At 35.4% G+C, this 20912-nt stretch overlaps 1 protein-coding gene across 6 annotated transcripts in view; it reads left to right on the top strand.

Moving 5' to 3' along the window:
• Positions 1–20912, top strand: part of MYOM1 (myomesin 1) — an 80449-nt gene that overhangs the window by 44848 nt on the left and 14689 nt on the right. For 3 of the 6 annotated variants that reach the window (XM_070940599.1, XM_070940601.1, XM_070940598.1), the window contains 12 exons: positions 1511–1638; positions 3297–3480; positions 3992–4166; positions 5533–5654; positions 6468–6785; positions 10400–10596; positions 11716–11842; positions 12227–12411; positions 13131–13245; positions 16565–16721; positions 17483–17589; positions 17874–17918. In XM_070940599.1, coding sequence (XP_070796700.1) covers positions 1511–1638; positions 3297–3480; positions 3992–4166; positions 5533–5654; positions 6468–6785; positions 10400–10596; positions 11716–11842; positions 12227–12411; positions 13131–13245; positions 16565–16721; positions 17483–17589; positions 17874–17918 — 1860 coding nt within the window. The remainder of the gene's footprint in view (positions 1–1510; positions 1639–3296; positions 3481–3991; positions 4167–5532; positions 5655–6467; positions 6786–10399; positions 10597–11715; positions 11843–12226; positions 12412–13130; positions 13246–16564; positions 16722–17482; positions 17590–17873; positions 17919–20912) is intronic. The other 3 variants (XM_070940600.1, XM_070940604.1, XM_070940603.1) reach the window with 3 other exon arrangements.

Raw genomic sequence — 20912 nt, 5'->3', positions numbered from 1 at the left:
TTTGTATAGAAATTAATATTTTATTTGGAGATTATATCTGTATTGAAGCCTAAACATCATTTTGTCTTGGCTTCTCACATTAAACTTTATATATGTATTGTAGTTTAATCAGGAAATATGACTATGCTGTTTAAAATAATTGTGAGAAAATATGTGCAAAACCTTACTCAGAACAGTCTAAAATGTTTAAATCATTCTTCAAAATATTCTATTTCTCTTGTTGGTCAATCTGACTGTTCCAAAGATGGTTTGTGATATTGTGGACTTGTTCTGAGAGCTGGACTACATCTGGACTGCCACAAATCATTTCTGGTTCAAAGGATTATCATTCAGAAAGTCATCAGACCACTCCTGGAATGATCAAATTGGCTTGGTTTAAAAGATAAAAGCAATGTTCCAAAGTTCTCAGAAATGTTCTATTTCTAGAATAGCAAGTTTTACACATACCGTTATTAATTTTAGGTTTTAAAAAATATTTTTCCCAGCCATGTAAGTAGATTTGCTGTGTTGGATAGAAAATTTATTTACTTTTATTTTCTTTGAGAAAATTCATTTCTGAAACTGAACTTTTCTAGTCTCAGGTTGATTGCCTACATAAAGGCATTCAATTGTTCTGCAGGCTCATTTGCTTTCTATTGTTCAGTGGTAATGTAAGCCACTCAAAGCATTTTGAAGTTGACATAACTGCAGAAAACAGGCATAAATCATCATGAGCCAATCTGTGTTCTCTCCATCTCACCAATAGAAGAGTATAAATATTGCAAGTCTGACAGACATCAATAGAAGTTTCTAGAGAAAAAAAATGTCCGGTGTAGAAAATAGAAAAATAATTACTAGTTTTCAGTTGTAACCCTGTGTCTTCAGTTCATGCTATGTTCATTTATTTGGCAATAATAACTATGATTTGAGCTGCTGGTCTGAAGGAAACAGTCATTTCAGTATCAAAACATGGATTTAATTTCTCAAATTCTCATTGAAATCTATAATACTATATATGATGTTATAGATTTGCAGCCAAGAACTTTCCCCCTAGGTTGGTTATGGTTGTAAATTGTAGCATAGAACATATCTTTACCTATAAGGTGAGAAAGAGTAATTACAGATGCTAGACAATAGGATGAGGTTTTATGTTGCTTACATGAACACAGAAATCAGTAGGGTTTTACAAGGATTACAAAACTGTTTAGAATACTAGGATTAAGATCAAGTTTGGTTGTGTATGAAATCTGCTAAAGATCTCTGAGCACTAGTGCAGAGTGCAAGTGTGAGGCAAAATCCCTGAAAGCGGGAAATGGTTTACTTCAAGATCTAAGAAATTCCAGTACCATGATAGTAAAGTGGGAGTGTTGCAATTTGAGCTGCATCATAGTTGAGCCAGTTCTTAGATGCTCAAGAATACAGCACCAGTGCTAGATCAATGCAGATGCAGCATACAGAGGGGCTCTTAGTGGAGGAAAAAGTGAATAAACTTCTTCTGCTGATTCTTCTTTTTTTCTTTTTCTTCTTCAAGCAGAAGGTATTGTTCCTGGACCTCCATTAGACCTCCGTGTTACAGAGGCAACTAAGAACTACATAGTACTTAGCTGGAAACCTCCACATGAACGAGGCCATGAAGGTGTCATGTACTTTGTTGAAAAGGTAAAAACAAGATGACCGTGCACTATTTTTTCATTGATTTTTTTGCCAAGCTATTAGTTTGATACCTTTTCATTTCAAACTATTTAATTTAACATCAAAGACACACACTACAGAGTGTCTCAACAGTATTAATACTTTAAAAACTTAAAATTGTTTTAAGACTTTGGAGCTATTCTTGCTATGCCTGTCTTTCTCTTGTGTTTAATGTAGTGTTTACAATAAATGTAGAAAAAAGCTATGAATATATATGAAATAATTGAATAAGTAACACTGATAAATAAGGAGGGAGAGAAAAGTTGTCTTTTCTTTGGTTTCATTTAATGAAAATTGAATGGATGGATGGATGGACAAGAAAAAGTGATACTTGGGGAACTAACTAGTTCTGTAATAGTTGAAGTACTGATTGGATTGAATATTGAGAATGTTGAAAGAAAGAAAATTTACAAATATATATTTTTATAATTGCTTTTAATTGTGGTCCTCAGTACTTTTAAAGCTATTCCTAAGATTTCAATATCTTTTCTTGCTCTGATTATCGGTAATTTGTCTTGATTTTACATTCTGACAGCAGTTCTTTCCCAATCCTCCAATCACCATTGTGAAAGAACCTCTTAGGTCCACAAGAATATTGATATAGCAGGCAAAACAGAAGCTTGATGAAAGGGAGAAAACCAGGATAATGTGATCCAATGTGATCAACTCTAGTACAAGAACAAGAAGGGCATTTTGCGGGTTGGGGGGGTGGTTTATTCATCAAAGGGCATAATTTGAAATATAAAAGAAATTTCAAAGAGAGCAGAGTCACAGTAAGTTTGAGTCACAATACAAAGTCTCAAAATAATTTAATACTGTGGATATCATTTTGCCTCTATCTAAAATGCTCAGAGAAATCTGATTTAATGAAATCAAGGAAGAATTTTAAAAATTAAAGTGTCATAGCAATGGATCATAGCATAATAAAAGTTGAACTTTTTTTAGGTCCTTCAGATTACAGCATCCTAGAACATTTGGTCAATTAATCAAACTAAACAGGAAATAAATATAGATTGTCTACATTCTGAGTGGTACCCAAGATCTTGTGTGTGATATGAGCATTGTTGAATACTTTAAAAACAATGATCTCATCCTATTAGATCTGTGGAAAATGCTAAAGCCCTGCACATTCAGATTTTACTTTAGATTGTGACAGAAATGCTCAACTAAAAATGCATAGTAGAATTAGGCTGTTATTGGTTATGCTGCAGAAGAGGGAGTCAAACTATTCCTCAGAGCACCTGAGGGTAGAACAAGAAGCAATGGATGGAAACTAATCAAGGAGAGAGGCAATTTAGAACTAAAGAGAAATTTCCTGACAGTTAGAACAATTAATAAGTGGAACAACTTGCCTGCAGAAGTTCTGAATGCTCCAACACTGGAAATTTTTAAGAAGATGTTGGATAACCATTTGTCTGAAGTGGTGTAGGGTTTCGTGCCTAAGCAGGGGGTTGGACTAGAAGACGTCCAAGGCCCCTTCCAACTCTGTTATTCTATTCTATTCTAATAATGGAACTTCATTAAGCATTATTTAAAGGGGGGACTTGTTTGCTCACATTAGAGAAAAGTCTATGATTTTTGGTTGAAGACACTGGTCTTTTCCAATTCTGAAATTTTTATTCTAGTGTGTTGCAGGAACAGAAAATTGGCAAAGAGTGAATACTGAGATCCCAGTAAAGTCTCCTCGCTTCGCACTTTTTGACTTAGCTGAAGGGAAATCCTACCAATTCCGTGTTCGCTGTTGTAATTCAGCTGGAATTGGTGAGCCCTCTGAGGCCACTGAAGCCACTGTGGTTGGTGACAAACTTGGTAAGTATACAATGAAGGACACTCCAATATAATATTGATTATTGGCTTACCTATTACTACTCCAGTGCTATTTGAGAGACTGTTCAGTTCTCAGGGTTTCTGCCTATCTTATAAGAGCTGGTACTCTGGGTCCCCTTCATTAAACATTGTAATCTTTCAAGATCAGGAAGCATGTTTTCTCTGTCATGGTGTCTTCCCTCATGGAATAAGATCATCTGGCTCCTATGGCTCCTACCCTAATGCTGTTGTAGGAGACCTTGAAAAACTGGTTGTTCCTCTGGGCCTTGGTGTAGGGTGGATATGGTCCATCTGTTGAAAGGGTATTCTTTTAAATAATACCAGCTGTCCATATGGATGTTATTTATGTATATATATTTTTCATACATTATATTTTGTATGTTGTTTGCTTTAAATAGTATGCCATTGGAGTTCTAAATTTGAATGAATGAATGAATGAATGCTGCAGTTAAAGTAGGAATCCTACCCTCTAATAGTTTATCTTTTCCTCTAGATATTCCTAGCCCACCAAGCAACATTATACCCACCCGAAATACAGATACATCAGTAGTTGTCGCTTGGACAGAATCTGAAGATGCAAAGGAATTGGTAGGATACTACATAGAAGCAAGTAAAGTAGGGTCTGGTGATTGGGTGCCATGCAACAATAACCCTGTGAAAGGCACAAGGTAATAAAATTGTACAATTAAGTATCATTTGCGAAATAATATTTGAAAAGGGGCAAAAAAGGAAAAATATTGCATGAATGTTCAATAACTGGATTCCTCCTGAAAAGTGGCATGAATGAAATATTTGATTGAGTTGTAATTTTGTAAAATTATGTGACTTTTGGTTTGCCAAATTCTTTTTCTTGGCACCGATGTATTGGATATCCTAATTTCTTATTCCCTGCATTCTATTAGTCTGTATATCTCAGCACAAATCATTTAAATAAGCTAAACAACCACATATAAATTCTGATTATATATTCAAGAACTTCTATTAAATCTTGTATAAACCCTAATATTCTGCAATTCATATGAAGCATCAAACATGCCAATTCCAAGACCTGCAAGAGAGCACTTTTTCTCAATATCACATCAATGATTTGTACCATTATGTCAACCATAACAAACCATGAATGATAAAACAACATATGTTATCACAACCAAAAGAACATATATATTGTCTGTAAAGTACTATATCAGTGATGGTGAACCTTTTAGACACTGAGTGCCCAAACTGCGTGTGTGCGCATGCCCAAACTGGAAGGTGCAGACATGTGCATGCGCATACATGTGCACACATGCACAGCAGAGACCCAAAGATCAGTTGGCTGGCAAGAGGCAGGGCATCCCAACACGGGCAGTGTGGCAAGAGGTAAGATCTTTTTCTTTCATGAGCTTCTGTTTTGTCGTTTGCAGGGAAACAAAAGGTCACAAAAGAAACGCCACGGAGATCTGACCTGGGGCGACGGCACGCGTGCCAGCAGAGAGGGCTCTGCATGCCACCTCTGGCACGCGTGCTATAGGTTCACCATCATGGTCTATATCATAAGTAGAGGCCCATTTCAGAGTAAATTACTTTAAGAGCATTGTGCTTAAGTTCACGTAAACAAGTAAAATGATTCAACTTATTGACCAGTTTGGCATTTTGTGATAAGATACAGCTGTTGTGAACTTTTAAAGGATTACTATTCAGGCATTTCTATATATGTATAGCCTGTTATATGAGAGGCATGAGCAAGGATTTGTTCATTGCCCCTCCATAAATTTAAGCCTTCATGCAGAATCAAAATCCTTCATTGCAGTCCCACTATCCCCTGTCCCCTCGATGAAGAAAGAGACAAGGAAGATAAGAAAATAATTATTAAGTAATTTTGCAATGGACCTTGCCATTTTTATATTCTTTGTAATCCTACTGTACTTCATTACTTAAGAAACATGTGCTTTATTTCATATAAGAAATCGTTTGTGTAAAGAGTGAAATACTGTATAGTTTCACAGTGTTTTAATTAGTTTAATTTCATTTCATTTATACATTGATTTACTTAAGATTCACTTGTCATGGACTTACTACTGGAGATCGCTACATTTTCCGTGTCAGAGCTGTTAATGCAGCTGGATTAAGTGGATATTCAAAGGACTCAGAAGCCATTGAAGTCAAGGCAGCTATTGGTAAGCAATGCACTGTTCCTATAGGAAAAACACAAATCGACATTATAATTATATCTAGATTAACTTCAATATTCCACACCAAATATGCATTGGTAATGTTTAATATTTCACTTCCATCGTTTCATAGTCATCCAAGCAATAAGCACTTGTAGACTGTTCATCTTCACCATCTCAGACATCTTTGGGTGTGTTCCTTGTAACTCTGTATAAACAGTACGTTCACCCTCTTATTATTTGGCAATCATCTGGCAAACTGATCTCATAATGAAGTACTTGTCTAATTTCTAACATGTTATAGCTTGGGAAATTAAGTTGATTAATTCATTTGCCTAATTTACTTCCTTATTAACTCCTCATATAGTCATGATCTGATTTTTTTTAAAAATCTTGCATGTTGCTTAACAAATTAAAATAATTAATTTACTTATTTAATTAATTAATTAAAAATAATTAAAATACCAATAATCATATATTGTTTGACTCCATTTTAAACATCAATTCAATGATTCATCATTCTGAGGTTGCTTAAATAGATCATATAACTATGGTATTCCCTCATTCCAAAGACAATAGAACTTTTTTTGAAGATATGGAAGGTCTTTGGGTGGACCATTCATAGCAATATTAACTGCATGACTACATGTTTTAGATTTAAATTCATATAATCCCACCATATCACATGTTGTCTGTAGCTAATGCTTTGATGTTTCTTCGTTGTCTTGCTTTGTCTCCGTTTCTTCATTTTGTTCAATAACGGAGAATTGGGAATGAATTCTAATTTCAAATGTCTTTATTATTTTCTGGCAATTATAGGGGGAGGATTGCTTCATGGTGTATGTCCTGGACTAAGTGATAAAGCTGATGGACTAACAGGCCGCACTGTCAACTGGGAAGGCATGCATGAGTCCTCCCAGCCTATCTTTGACACAGATGCTTTGTTAAATTCCAATGCTAAACCCAATAGGCAAACAATGCCCAGTAGTTCTGGTAAGCAGAGGAGTCCATCAGTCAGTAAAGGGAGTGACCCAGTTCCTACTCCTTCATCACAAAAGGCAACTACCAAGCACCCACGTAAGTCTGTTCCTGGAGATCGTTCTACATTGGAGAAAATTCAAAAGAAAAACGATATAGGTGAGCTTTGGTCATGTGCAGTGATTTCACCTTGTTAGCTCCTTCATTTCAAACAGTTATAGTCTGTGATCATCCAAGTTGCAAGTAGACATCTTTGCCAATGCGACATTTTGATCATCTCCATCTAATAAATGCTCAGCTTCCATCAAAGCTCATTACATTTACAATATAGAAGTCACTAAGTCTATGGCACATTTATATGTTGCGTCTAACATCAAGCTTGCATGTTGCATTTATTTGCTAATTTGGTTGAATTACTGTTTACTATGTTATTATTATTAAGAGATAGAAATATATATTGCATCTAAAATATTGTGATAACCAGTGATGGGATTCAATTTTTTTTACTACCAGTTCTGTGGGCATGGCTTGGTGGGCGTGGCAGGGGAAGGATACTGTAAAATCTCTATTCCCACCCCACTCCACGGAAGGATATTGTAAAATCTCCATTTCCTTTGCACTCCAGGGGAAGGTTACTGCAAAATTCCCATTTCCTCCCGATCAACTGGGACTCGGGAGGCAGAGAATAGATGGGGGTGGGGCCAGTCAAAGGTGGTATTTACCAGTTCTCTGAACTACTCAAACTTTCCGCTACCAGTTGTCCAGAACTGGTCAGAACCTGCTAAATACCACCTCTGATGGTAACATTTGGTGCCCATTAAACATTCAGTTCCTATGGCCTTATTTTGTAGTAGTATCAAATTTCCAAGATTTTTTTAAATTTCTTCCAATTCTTCACAACAGAAAATAAAATAAAATTGTACATACAATTATTAATATAATATCAGTCATGTTCCGAGTTAGAAATATACAGGGCACTGATAACTTCATCGCTGAAAAGCAAGGTAAACATTCTTTGAAGAAATATTGACTACATTGCATATTTGCATATTTCAAATCATCAGGACATTGCCCAAAACATTTGTAAAAGAATATCTAAGGAGAAGAAAACTCCAATGATAACTATCTTTCATATTCAGAAAACAATAAATCCAAAATGTTTAAATTTGGATATACTAAAGATAGTCACCATCTAGCACAATAATCGGGAATACATTATTAAAGAGATTGACAAAATATTTTGCACACCACATGTTTGAAGGTTGCTGCTATTAAGAGGTCTAACGATCATAATATTTTACCAATGGCCATGGTGACTGGAACTATCTTGGTATAATTGTATACATGGAACATACCACAAGTACATCTAATCTAAATTATTTATCAGTTTACTATTTATAAAAGAGAATACAAGCCACAAAATAATGCACAATATATAAATAAAAAACAAGGGAAAGTTGCCCAACAACGCAACTATTTAGCCAATGAGTAAGTGTACGAGTGAGGAGAAACAAATTATATTCATTTAAGTAATTCTATGGAAGTGATTTATGAACATTTAGTATTTTTTTTCTCTAGCTGGTTCAGTTTCTAATTCCAAAATAATTGAAAATGTTCATATGCTTTACATGAGATGACTCAGACTATTTATTTGATGTTACCTTTTTTTAATGAAAAGATAATCTCAAAACCAGTGTTCTTGATTAGATTTGTATTTATTTAAAAACATTCCTGTTCTTATTTTGCCAGGTTTTGTGCAGCTTCCAGTACTATAGCTAGAAACCATACTTAAAACCTAAATATAAATGATGTATATTAAAAAGTCTTTAGAAAGTTAGTAGAAACTAATGGACTTTGCCTTGTTTTGTTAATGTCACAGAGAAGCAGAGAGGGTTGACTAAAGAAGAAATTATCTCTGTGTTAATCTGGCATGTGCTGAGAAATCTTTGCTCTAGGTGGCACTGTATTTTTTATTTTTTTTAAAAAAATCCTCTTTTCCCCTGATGTTATCCTAAGCAAGTCTCTTTCATAGATCTTACTGTGAAATCATGTGAGTCTTCGGGTAATTCTTTTTTCTAGTTAAAAAATACACATTTTTGCAAAAAGATTCAGCAACTCAAAAACAGGATTCTGAGTAAACTACATCCGAATTTTGATAGTCTATGTGGCATTTTCATGCATTTTCAAGATCAGGAAGGCATTGCAGGAAAGAGATGGAACATTAGATGTTAATGGAGGTGGATAGAGATTTATTTTTTCTCTCCTTGCTGTCCTCAAAAATATAGCTCCAAATATTTTCATTTGTATGTGAGTTGGATTGCTGTGACTTGTGATGGGCGCCTACTGTGTCCAAGGTAGGTGGTAATTCAGATGCGATAATAGAGCATTATGAATACTAAAAGTTAAGAATGGGAAAAAGAGGAAAAGAAAACAAAACATCTGTGAAACAATAAGCTTGAATTCAGCAAAAGAGTATTTGTATACACACACACGCATACACATTATATACACATACACACATATACCTACATACTACAGCTATGTCTCTTTTTAAAAATGTCATTGTTGTGAACTAGAGCTAAAGTCATTTTGTGCTACAACATTCACTCCATAATATATTACTTTTTAAATAACTCATTTTAATATTTTTACTTACAGAATATGGAGTTTAGAGGAACCTATATTTCTTATCCAGAAGTGTTTTTCAATTAGCTACATGATTTTTGTTTGAAGAAAGGAAACTCCAGGATAAACTATAACCATTATATATATATATATGTATGTATGTATGTATGTATGTATGTATGTATGTATGTATGTATATGTATATGTATATATGTATATATACATATATACATATATACATACATACATATATATATATATATATATATATATATATGTCTTTGGTTATTCGGGTCTTCTCCCACGTAAAATTGGAAGTGTCTTGGCGACATTTCGATGAAGTCTCATTCGTCATCTTCAGACTGGTGTTCTCGGCTTCGTGCTTCCTAGAATGCTTCCTGGAAGCACGAAGCCGAGAACACCAGCCTGAAGATGACGAATGAGACTTCGTCGAAACGTCGCCAAGACACTTCCAATTTTACGTGGGAGAAGACCCGAATAACCAAAGACCTACATACAAACACCCACAAAAACCTGAGAATATATATATATATATATATATATATATATATATATATATATATATATATATATATATCTTTTTTCTTTTTTCATAGGCTTTTATGTGCATATTCTTTCTAGCCAGGTTTTACCTATGTAAACTTAGTTGTTCTTCAGCCCTAGGTTCTGTGAAATCTCATTCACAAGTTCTTGGGCCCTTTTTCTGCTGACAAACTGCAACTCTGTGTTGCTTCCTGGGAGACCCAGATAGCTATTTCTACCTCTTAAGGCGTCATCAGTGGGCCACACCCACTTCCCAATTATCCTCCCTGTAAAAGGCATAATTGGGAAGTGGGTGTGGCCCACTGATGACGCCTTAAGAGGTAGAAATAGCTATCTGGGTCTCCCAGGAAGCAACACAGAGTTGCAGTTTGTCAGCAGAAAAAGGGCCCAAGAACTTGTGAATGAGATTTCACAGAACCTAGGGCTGAAGAACAACTAAGTTTACATAGGTAAAACCTGGCTAGAAAGAATATGCATATATATATATATATATATACACATTGTATATAAAATAAGCTATACAAAAGTTTGATTGAATAACTGAATATTTCTATCCTAATAATAAATTATTCATCATAAAACAGCACCTCCATCTCCACCATATGACATCACGGTGCTTGAAAGTGTTCGTGAGTCAATGGTTCTTGGATGGAAACAGCCAAAAGTTATTGGTGGAGCTGAGATCACCGGCTACTATGTGAATTACCGGGAAGTAATTGGTGGAGTACCTGGAGAATGGAAGGAAGCAAACATTAAAGCCATTAGTGAAAGGGCATACAGGGTAAGAGAGTTTTATGTTTCTAGACTTGTGACTGCTACTTAATTTGGGGTATTCCACAGTGCCACCAGCCCCAACTTAAAATTTTTCTTTTATTAAAATCAGGTTGATTTATGTTAGAATCCAAACTTATAACTGGGTTGTTTTTATCTTGTGAGTACTGTTTTAATTATATCCATAATATATGTATTCATTAACCAATGGTCCCTTGAAAGGTTTTTTATTATCAAAGATATCTATTCTTAGTCTTGATTTTTTTCCTCCAGATTTAAAGGACCATTTTGATCACTATTGGCTTATCATCTTGGTTAATAAGGTCTTTGCTTATTAATCATGATTTTCAAATAAAGTGCTAATGTAATCTACTAATTTTTCCACTTCTTGCCATGACGTTGTTCTTACAATTATTCTGTTATAAGATGTGTAATTTTCAAAATGCAGTCCTGGTTTGGACTAAGGTAGGTAGGTAAGTAGGTAGGTAGGTAGGTAGGTAGGTAGAAATAGCACTTAGACTTATATACTGCTTTACAGCCCTCTGTAAGTAGTTTACCGAGTCAGCATATTGCCCCCCCCCAACAATCTGGGTCTCATTTTACCCACCTCAGAAGGATGGAAGGCTGAGTCAACTTTCAGCCTAGTGAGATTTGAACTGCCAAATTGCAGGCAGCCAGCAGTCAGCAGAAGTAGCCTGCAGTAGTGCACTCTATCCACTGCACCACCGTGGCTCATGATAGATAGATAGATAGATAGATAGATAGATAGGCAGGCAGGCAGGCAGGCAGGCAGGCAGGCAGGCAGAGACAGACAGACAGACAGACAGACACATTGAGTAATAAAGTTAAACAACATTGAGATTTCCAGTAAGTTCCAAGAGTAATATAATATTTGATATCTGCATCGGTGCTATATAATTTCATAGAAACATACAGTATATGCACACATACAAACATTAATTTGAAAAATGAACATAGGATCTTAAGCATTATTATTTTTCTGTCAGTCATTCAAAGTATTAATGTTTCAGCAATATTTATTTTTAAAACAATAAAAACTGGGAATATTTTGTTCATTCCATTATAGGACAATGTATTAACATGTTGTATTGTTCCAATTATGTGGCAGATAAATGATTTGAAGGAGAACATGATATACCAGTTTCAAGTGGCTGCAGCTAACATAGCTGGGCTTGGCGTACCTTCTCCTGCTACCCAATCCTTTAAATGTGAAGAATGGACCATTGCTGTTCCAGGTTAGAATCAGGAGTGGAGCTACACAGGAAGGAAAGGAGGGAGGGAGGGAAGGACTGCTGCTTATATTAGTAAATTATTTGCTAGCCACTTTGTGAATTGATTAGAGAAATTTGACTCTAGAAGTTGGGTGGGTAAACCCTGGCTCTAATCACTTTTGCATTAACTCCAAATCCTCAAAGCTTGCTAATAAAATTAATACTTCTTTTTCCTTCCCTTTCTGATAGGCTTCATGTGTCTATTTTCAATGACCCCTTTTTCCAGAAATCTTCTAAGCACACAGCTAAAATCAACTTAGTTACATTTTTTCTAGATGATAACTGTTTTAACTGTACACTGATAATTACTGTCGTTTTCTCTGTATTGTTGTTTTTCCTAACTTTCAGGACCACCCCATGATTTGTCATGTAATGAAGTTAGGAAAGACTCCATAGTTTTATTATGGAAACCACCAATTTATGTTGGCCGAACTCCTGTAATTGGTTTTTATGTTGATGTGAAACCAACAAAAGAATCAGATGATTGTTGGAAGAGTGTGAATGCAAAACCTATTACAAACAAATTCTTAAAGGTATACTGATGTAGATTAAAAAATCTATACTTCTGTACATACTTATGCTAATATTTTATTTTGTATTCCTTTGTGTTTTAAATTTATTTGGCCTTTCCTTAAAAATTACACTTGGACTTGAAAAAAATGTGATCTACTACATCAAAATCAGAATTATTATTCAAGAAATGGGCAAATTAGGTATCATGGCAATGATCGTTGAACAAATAAATACTTAGGACCATGAGTTTTCTACTCATCTTGTTTTTCTCTTCATTTTTGTTTACTATATCAAGAAAAAAAGAATAACTAACTACAGTAGTAACTAATAATATAAAAAGCAAATATATTCATGACAACTTTACAGTGGTTGCCACTGTGATCTTTTCTTGGATCAGCATTGTATATATTTTGTTACTGGTTATATTAATGTTTGATTTTAAAATAAACGCTGTATATATTTAGTGCTTGTGGTATTTAGTTCTATATTTCATGAACAGTTTTTCCCAGTGATGCCTGGTTTAATTGTATATTCCTATTCCAGCCCAGTGGAGAATAAACCTATAAGTAGGAAAAGCATGAATTTTGATTAGGTTTGTAGAAATTGTCTGATACCCTAAGTAAACCCTATTACTATTTTTGCTTATTGACTCAAGTGACTTTAATTAATTCTGTATCATTTCCAAATAATGCGTAATAAACATTTTCATAGATGATTTCTCTACATTAATGTCTTCTAGATAAGCGGCCTCAAAGAAGGCACCAGTTATGTATTCCGTGTACGAGCAGCAAATAAAGCTGGAGTTGGGAAACCATCAGATCCTACTGACCCTGTAACAGCAGAAACTCGACCAGGTTTGTTGATTTTGCTTGATAAAAATAAGAGTTTAAATATATATTAGAGTGATTGACAACATACAATGGTACTAATTTAATTTAACTAATTATTAAAACTAACATGTTTCATATAAGTAGACTGCAACTACTATTTCCTTTCCTCTTTTAGATGAAGGCCTCATATTTGTACTTCCTGGAATATCTGATGTATAAGCAAGAAAGCTTCAGAGAAATTGTAGAGTAATATAAAGGCCACCTATAGAAAGACCATATAAATAGGTTTCTTTTTATATATCTTTTCAAGCAAAACAAAAGCAAAGATGATACAGAAGAAACATAGATTATTTACCAGCTTTTCATAACATTGCCAATATTATGAAAACATAACCCAGGAATCTCTCTTTCGGAAACTGCTCCTTGAAGCATGACCTTTTTTAATTGACAGATGAAAATTTTGTCAATGTGCAGATTTTCTAAGTGCCATCCAACATTTTTTGGTATAACATCCAGTGTGCTGAAAACCACTAGGTTCCTCCCTGGTTTATGCCATAATCCGTCCCTTTTGATTTTCAGATCTTCACACTTTGTGATCTCCAATTCTTTGTCTTCTAGTATTGCTACATCAGTTATCTACAACTTCCTCTTTTCAATCAGTTTAACTCTGGTGGCTTACGAGCCAAAACTTTATCAGTTTGTATTCGGAAATCCCATAATATTTTAATCAGTTCGTTATTTACTACTTTTATATATATCGTGTTTCCCCGAAAATAAGACCCTGTCTTATATTTTTTGAACCCCGAAATAAATGCTTGGCCTTATTTTCGGGGAGGTTTTATTATTTTGGGGCGCGTGGAGCAAGATGGGGCTCCTCTTGCCCTCTTACCTGATTTCTGAGTTCTGTGACTGTGGCTTGGTGGGCGTGGTGTGGTTCAGTGGGCGTGATTTGGTGGGCGTGGCAGGGGAAGGATACTGCAAAATCTCCATTCCCTCCCCACTCCTGGGGGAAGGATATTGCAAAATCTCCATTCCCACCCCACTCTGGGGCCAGCCAGAAGTGGTATTTGCTGGTTCTCCAAACTACTCAAAATTTCTGCTACTGGTTCTCCGAACTGCTCAAAATTTCACTACCGGATTTCCACTACTCTCCAGAACTTGTCAGAACCTGCTGGATTTCACCCCTGATGTATACCTAGGTTTTCTTCTTCTTCTTCTTCGGTCCAAACTGTCCAGTTCTGCTTGTGTCCAATTAATAATTCCAGCAGTTATTATATCACAGATAGGGCCCATATATTGATGGCTTCAATGATGTTTCTACCATTCATTTCATTTTCATTTTTTTTCATTTTATTAAATTTGTATACCGCCCTACTCCCGAAGGACTCAGGGCGGTGAACAGCCATAAAATAAAACATATAGATACAAAATTTAAAATAGAGATAAAACTAATTAAATAAATTTGGCTGAACCATTTTAAAACCCCAATAAATTAAAACCAAATTTAAAATTTCCATTTAAAAAGAGGAAAAATTTAGGTCAGGCCAGCTTGATGAAATAGGAACGTCTTAAGCGCGCGACGGAAGGTACGCAGATCCGGAATCCTCCATATCTCCGGGGGGAGCTCATTCCAGATCGTAGGTGCCCCCACAGAGAAGGCTCTCCCCCTGGGGGCCGCCAGTCAACATTGTTTGGCCGACGGCACCCGGAGGAGCCCCTCTCTATGGGAGTGTACTGGTCGGTGGGAGGCTATTGGTGGCAGCAGGCGGTCCCGTAAATAGCCAGGTCCTAAGCCATGGAGCGCTCTGAAAGTGATGACCAAAACCTTGAAGCGCACTCGGAAGACCACCGGGAGCCAGTGCAGCTCGCGCAGGAGAGGCGTTACATGGGAGCGCCACGTCGCTCCCATCACCACCCGCGCGGCCGCACTCTGCACCAGTTGGAGCCTCCGAGTGCTCCTCAAGGGGAGCCCCATGTAGAGAGTGTTGCAATAGTCCAAACGGGAGGTGACGAGGGCATGATGTTTCCACCATTCATTTTTGTCCTTAGCAGTTTTGTCATTCATTGTGTGTATTCTTTACTAATTGCATTTTTTAACTTTTCAATGTTTGATGTTATTGAACTGTCAGTTATTGAAATGCCCATTTTTATTTTATTTTTATTTATTTATGTATATCCTGCATTATTGTTGTTGTTAACAACTCAGGGTAGTGAACACAGACAATGCTCTTTCCTCCTCCTGTTTTCCCCACAACAACAGACTTGTGAAGTGAGTTGGACTGAGGCAGAATGACTGGCCAAAGGTTACCCAGCCAGCTTTCATGCCTAAGAACTCACACCCTCCTGGCTTCTAGCATGGTGCCTTAACCTCTAGGCAAACTGGCTGTCAAATATACTGGTATATACTCATAAATACAAAATACTTACAGGCTTCATTCCGGTGGTTCAAAATGGTTTGACCATTTGCCATTTCAATTCCATTACTATTCATGATTTTACTTTGATTTACTGCTATAGTAGCATATTTCTCTAGGCCAAATTCCATTACTATATATGTGCTAAAAATTCTTATGGTAGTTGTCCATGATTAGATTTCAATTTTTGATTTTCCATAAAGCTTTGGAACATTCATATAAAGGATATGTGGAGATTTTATTAGCATATTAGCATATTTTGCTGTTTGATAGCAAGATTTGTTTTCTTCAAAATCACTGAAAGTGGGATCACAGCAATGGCAAATAATAAGGGTGATGATGAATTGCCATGAAAGATGCCACTCCTAATGTTAACAAGTCCATATTTTTCATACCAACCACCAATTCTGTCTTGATTATTTTTTTTTATAAACACTTTATTATTTTTATTGACAACAGTTGTTTCCAAACATTTGATGATCCAACTATGTTGTATTGAATCAAGTGCCTTTTTGTAATCAATTCCATATCACATGTAAATTGGTTTTTTTAGCTTTTGCAATGCTGCAAAACCATTTTATCAATTAGAAATTGATTTTTGTGCCTTTACTTGTCCTTTTATTTCCTTTCTGTTTTATTGAAGGATGCTACAATCTTCTAAGTAACATTGGTTGTTTTCTGTTATTATATCACCGGATAATTTAAAGTATTAAGTTATGCATGGATAGTCTACAGATGGGAACTTAATCATTCAATTTCTTTCTTTCTTTCTTTCTTTCTTTCTTTCTTTCTTTCTTTCTTTCTTTCTTTCTTTCTTTCTTTCTTCCTTCCTTCCTTCCTTCCTTCCTTCCTTCCTTCCTTCCTTCCTTCCTTCCTTCCTTTCCTGCCTGGCTGCCTTTCCTGCCTGCCTGTTTTATTTCTCATTTCAGGTACAAAAGAAATTGTGGCTGAAGTTGATGACAATGGAGTAATTTCACTGAATTTTGACTGTGATCAGGGGACACCAGATTCTGAATTTATTTGGTCCAAGAATTATGAACCAATTGATGATGATTCTCGATTAGCCATTGACACCAAAGGTGGAAAGTAAGAATTACTATAAAGGTTTATTTTATACTTGTATGTTATGTGTCATTTTATTTGTAAATTTAATTCATGCAAGGGATTTTAACTGTCATACCAAGAAAGTTTCCTCTCACCTCCTTTTCGCTCCATTATAAGCCCCCAACCTTCAGGAGAATTGAGATGTGTGCTGAGAAAAAAAGAAATAAATCTGCTAGCTTTGCACATTCTGATTCAAAATATGAGATATAATTCAGTAGACTGGTAGAATGATTGTTCTAAATCTGTATTTCGTTCGAAGGATTCCTCTCAGATGAAAATCTAATGAATTCTGCCCATACTATGGTATTTGTTTTTCTCTTTGTGGCTTATACTAGATGGATCAGTGAGAAAAGACATCCACAGATCTGCCAGATAGAATCTTCTTATGCTTGCTATCTCTGGTTATCAGTGTGTGTTTTTAACATTACTTACATAAGGCTAGCTTTCAATTATTTGCTCTGTCCATTTGAAAAATAGACTGTAATGGCTGAGTTAGCAGTCCCTCAGCACATGCCTATTAAACACAGCAATATTCCCCAGCCTGGTGCTTTCCAAGTATTTTGGGTTTTAACTCTTCTAATTGTCAAAATGGGCCATGCTGGTGGAGAATTTGTGATTTGAAACCCAACATAACAACAGAGCACTGAGTTAGGAAAGGTAAACTATAGTAAATGTAAGTGGAGTTTCTTTTATATTTTTTGAAATCCCAATCTCTTTTTTCAACAATTTTTTTTGTCTTAAAGGTCAAAAGCAATATTTAAAGATCTCAATGAAGAAGATTTAGGTATATATTCCTGTGCTGTAACTGAAACAGACGGTGTCTCATCAAGCTATACAATAGATGAGGAAGGTGAGAACCAAAATGCTTTGTTGAAGTCTCAATTTTGTTTTACACCCAGTATGTGGGTGTGGGTGTCTGTGTCTGTCTGTGTTCGTCCGTCTGTCTGTCTGTCTGTCTGTCTGTCTGTCTGTCTGTCTGTCTATCTATCTATCTATCTATCTATCTATCTATCTATCTATCACCTATCTCTGTATATATATATATATATATATATATATATATATATATATATATATATATATATGCACCAAAATATATGGCTTTTCTTACCCCTATACTATATTGCTTTGCAGAAATGAAGCGTCTGCTTGCACTCAGTCATGACCACAAGTTTCCTGGTAAGTAAAGAAAAATAACGATAAACTCTCTACAGCATTTGTATTTCTGAAATATTTTAGCAAAATAATGTCAGTCTCCCTTGCACTGGTTACAGTAAGAAAGTGAAGTTCTTGGTGCTCTTCCTAATCTAGTCTACAGACCCAGTATACCTGGAAGGTCTCCTGGATACTTCCAAGTATTCAACAAGTCTAACCCTGCTTAGTTTTCCAAGATCAATCAAGGTCAGCTAGATGGTGCCGCTTGCTGTGACTATCTTAGAAACTGGCATTTGTAGATGGCAGTTTATAAAATAATGAAATGAAAACCACTCCTGAGAGAAAAAGCGGAGGTCCTGTTGCTGACAGATTCTTATGTTGTGAATGCCTGATACCACAGATAGCAAAGCCTTTTCTGTACCCTGGAGACTGGTACTTTGATTACTCAGAATGCCTTCAGATTATTTTTGATTTTAGCAAATATATTTAGATATTCCAAAGAGCATTAAGAGTCAACCTTCCTTGTCTTATGATTTTAAAACAATGTTTAATAGATTTTTAATTTGCATCTTGCTTATTTTATGCTTCATGGTAGAACAGGTTGCCAAACTTTCAGTAGTTTTAAGTCTTTTCCATTCTAATTCTGGATTTTAGGCTTTCTTTCTGTTCTATTTTAGCCTAAAATATTCAGAGCTAATTATATATAAGAGCTTAAAATTGCCACAGTTCTGACAGTAAAAGACAAGTAAAATAACAAAGAGTCTTTTTTATAGCATGGGCTGATGTAAGTACTAGCACATGTGGCTTTACAGTTGATTGGATTTAGAAGCCACATGAGATGATAGGATTGAATCATATTTCTTCTTTCACAAGTAGATTTCAGAACAGATGAAAAGTACCTTGTTTTCTTGCAATGATTTTTTCAGGATCTCCCATTTTTCCCATGGGTCTTATGCAAAGGAAAGAACATGTTGGGTTACCATTTGCCATTGTAGTTTATGCTCCTGCTCTAAAGGATCACAAGGAACAGAAAACTAAAATTAAGTAATGATCTGTCCTACTTCCTCAGTACCTTGGATTCTTTTGCAACAGAGCTATTGCAGCAGATTCCTTGATCTGTGCTGCAGTTTCCAAGGAGATATGATGGCCAGACAGAATCTAAATTTGGGGACTGTTTATGCTGTTCTACTTCTGCAAAACACCCCTCTTCTTATATCCTGCTGGGGATGTGAAATAATATTACAGATTAAAGTTTATACAACTTACATTGCTGTGCCATAATGTAGTTGACTATAAGGTAAATAGATTTCATTATGTGTTAGACTAAATGTATTTCAAAATTAACTTAAACTTATCTGGGATGAAATGTTTCTTCTGGTAGGTCCGGTCTATCAGGGAAACCTAGTCTACTCAAATATGGGATGGAGCATACTGCTTCCGCTTTCACCTTTCAGCCCCAATCCAGAAGCCTTCACAGGCAGTCGCTTTTGCAACAAACTATTTTTGTGCTGAATCTATATTTTACCGGCAAAGAAATAAAGGGAGACTAGTATAGATCTATTTCAAGTTATTATCTGGGATGTTTGAAAAAGTGAGCAAGGAGGATTTATTTTTGAGAATAGGTTATCAACAACTATAAGACTTTCTTTAGCCAGAACAGAGGAACAGAATTATTCAAATGGTGAATTGGGAAGAGCCACAGATCATTGCTCCTGCACCAATTCCATCCTCAGTCCCCCAATGCAAACCTCATATTACATTTTCTACCAGAGAAAAGTAGTCACGATGCTTCCATGTACTTTCTCAGGATTATTTTTGCCTATCAGTATTGCTTTAGAAAAAAGGTCCCTCCTCAAAATAACGTATTACAAGCGTGATAGTCCTTTAGTACCTACATAACTCCTAGTTTATGAAGAACATGGAATGTCATTTCAGCCCTGCTTAAAAGGAGTAGATACAGAGGAACAATGATCAGTAGAGTGTAAGAGAAGGAAATAGCAGCTGTGAATGCAGTATCTAATGCTGAAGACATTATCACTTGTATAGATCAACAATAGTTGTTGATATTGACATTTATAACATGGGCCTTCAGAGAGAGGTGAACAATAGGAGAGAAATGGTAAAATGTGCACAATCCTGTTGTGATTTAAGCAGAACTTTTGTTGTGACATTCCCACACATGTTTCATCATCTCTGTTAGTCTCTGCATATTTTACCAAAGAGATAATTTGCACAGGAAAGTTCTGCAATAGCAAATTCGGCAACATTATTATCATTGTGAACAGAAAGAGGAAAAATGTATCTGAAAGAGCTGTTTGATTTTGCTCTGCTTGCAACAAATAAGAGTAGAAGCAACAAAATCATGACTGAAGGGCAGTGTCCTGTTCTTCTATATATAAATTATAGGTTTGCAGGTCTAACTGGGAATCTTACAAGCAATATATGAATCTTACAAACAATATATAGATAACTTCACATATATCTCATATTTGTGAAATATACATATAAAGTATACTGTTTGCATGATGTTTGCATGATGTATCTAGATATAGGGAAAACATACAAAGGCATACACATATTTCTAAGAGACTTATTACCATACAATCTTGTTAATTTATTAACCTGTAATTTTTACAGGATTGCAAAAATGATTCTGACACTAATAGCAAAAGCAAATCTCACATATCTAATAAATTAGAATATACAAAATTTAGGGAAGAAATATCTGTTAGTTTTGCAAGATGTGTTATTGCCATCTTTTACTTATAAAACAAGTACATGGATTCCAAATAGTATACTTGTTTACTTGCTTATTTGAATTACATTATATTGTATGTTAGAATCAAGCATCATTATTTCAAGAACTATCTGCAGATAAATCATAGCAGATGAAGAAATTCTCTCTCTCAAACAGAATGGATTTTTTAGTGTAATTAAATCATTGCATCAAATAAGATATACAGAAAAAAAGCATCCATTTTCAGATAGCCATTCAATAGAAAATTGTCCATGCATATA

This window comes from Pituophis catenifer, unplaced genomic scaffold (assembly GCF_029215685.1).
Source record: "Pituophis catenifer annectens isolate HBS135680 unplaced genomic scaffold, rPitCat1.0.hap2 SCAF_3, whole genome shotgun sequence".
NCBI lineage: Eukaryota > Metazoa > Chordata > Lepidosauria > Squamata > Colubridae > Pituophis > Pituophis catenifer.
Note: the sequence above shows the minus strand (reverse complement) of the source record. Positions and strands in the feature narration are given on the sequence as shown.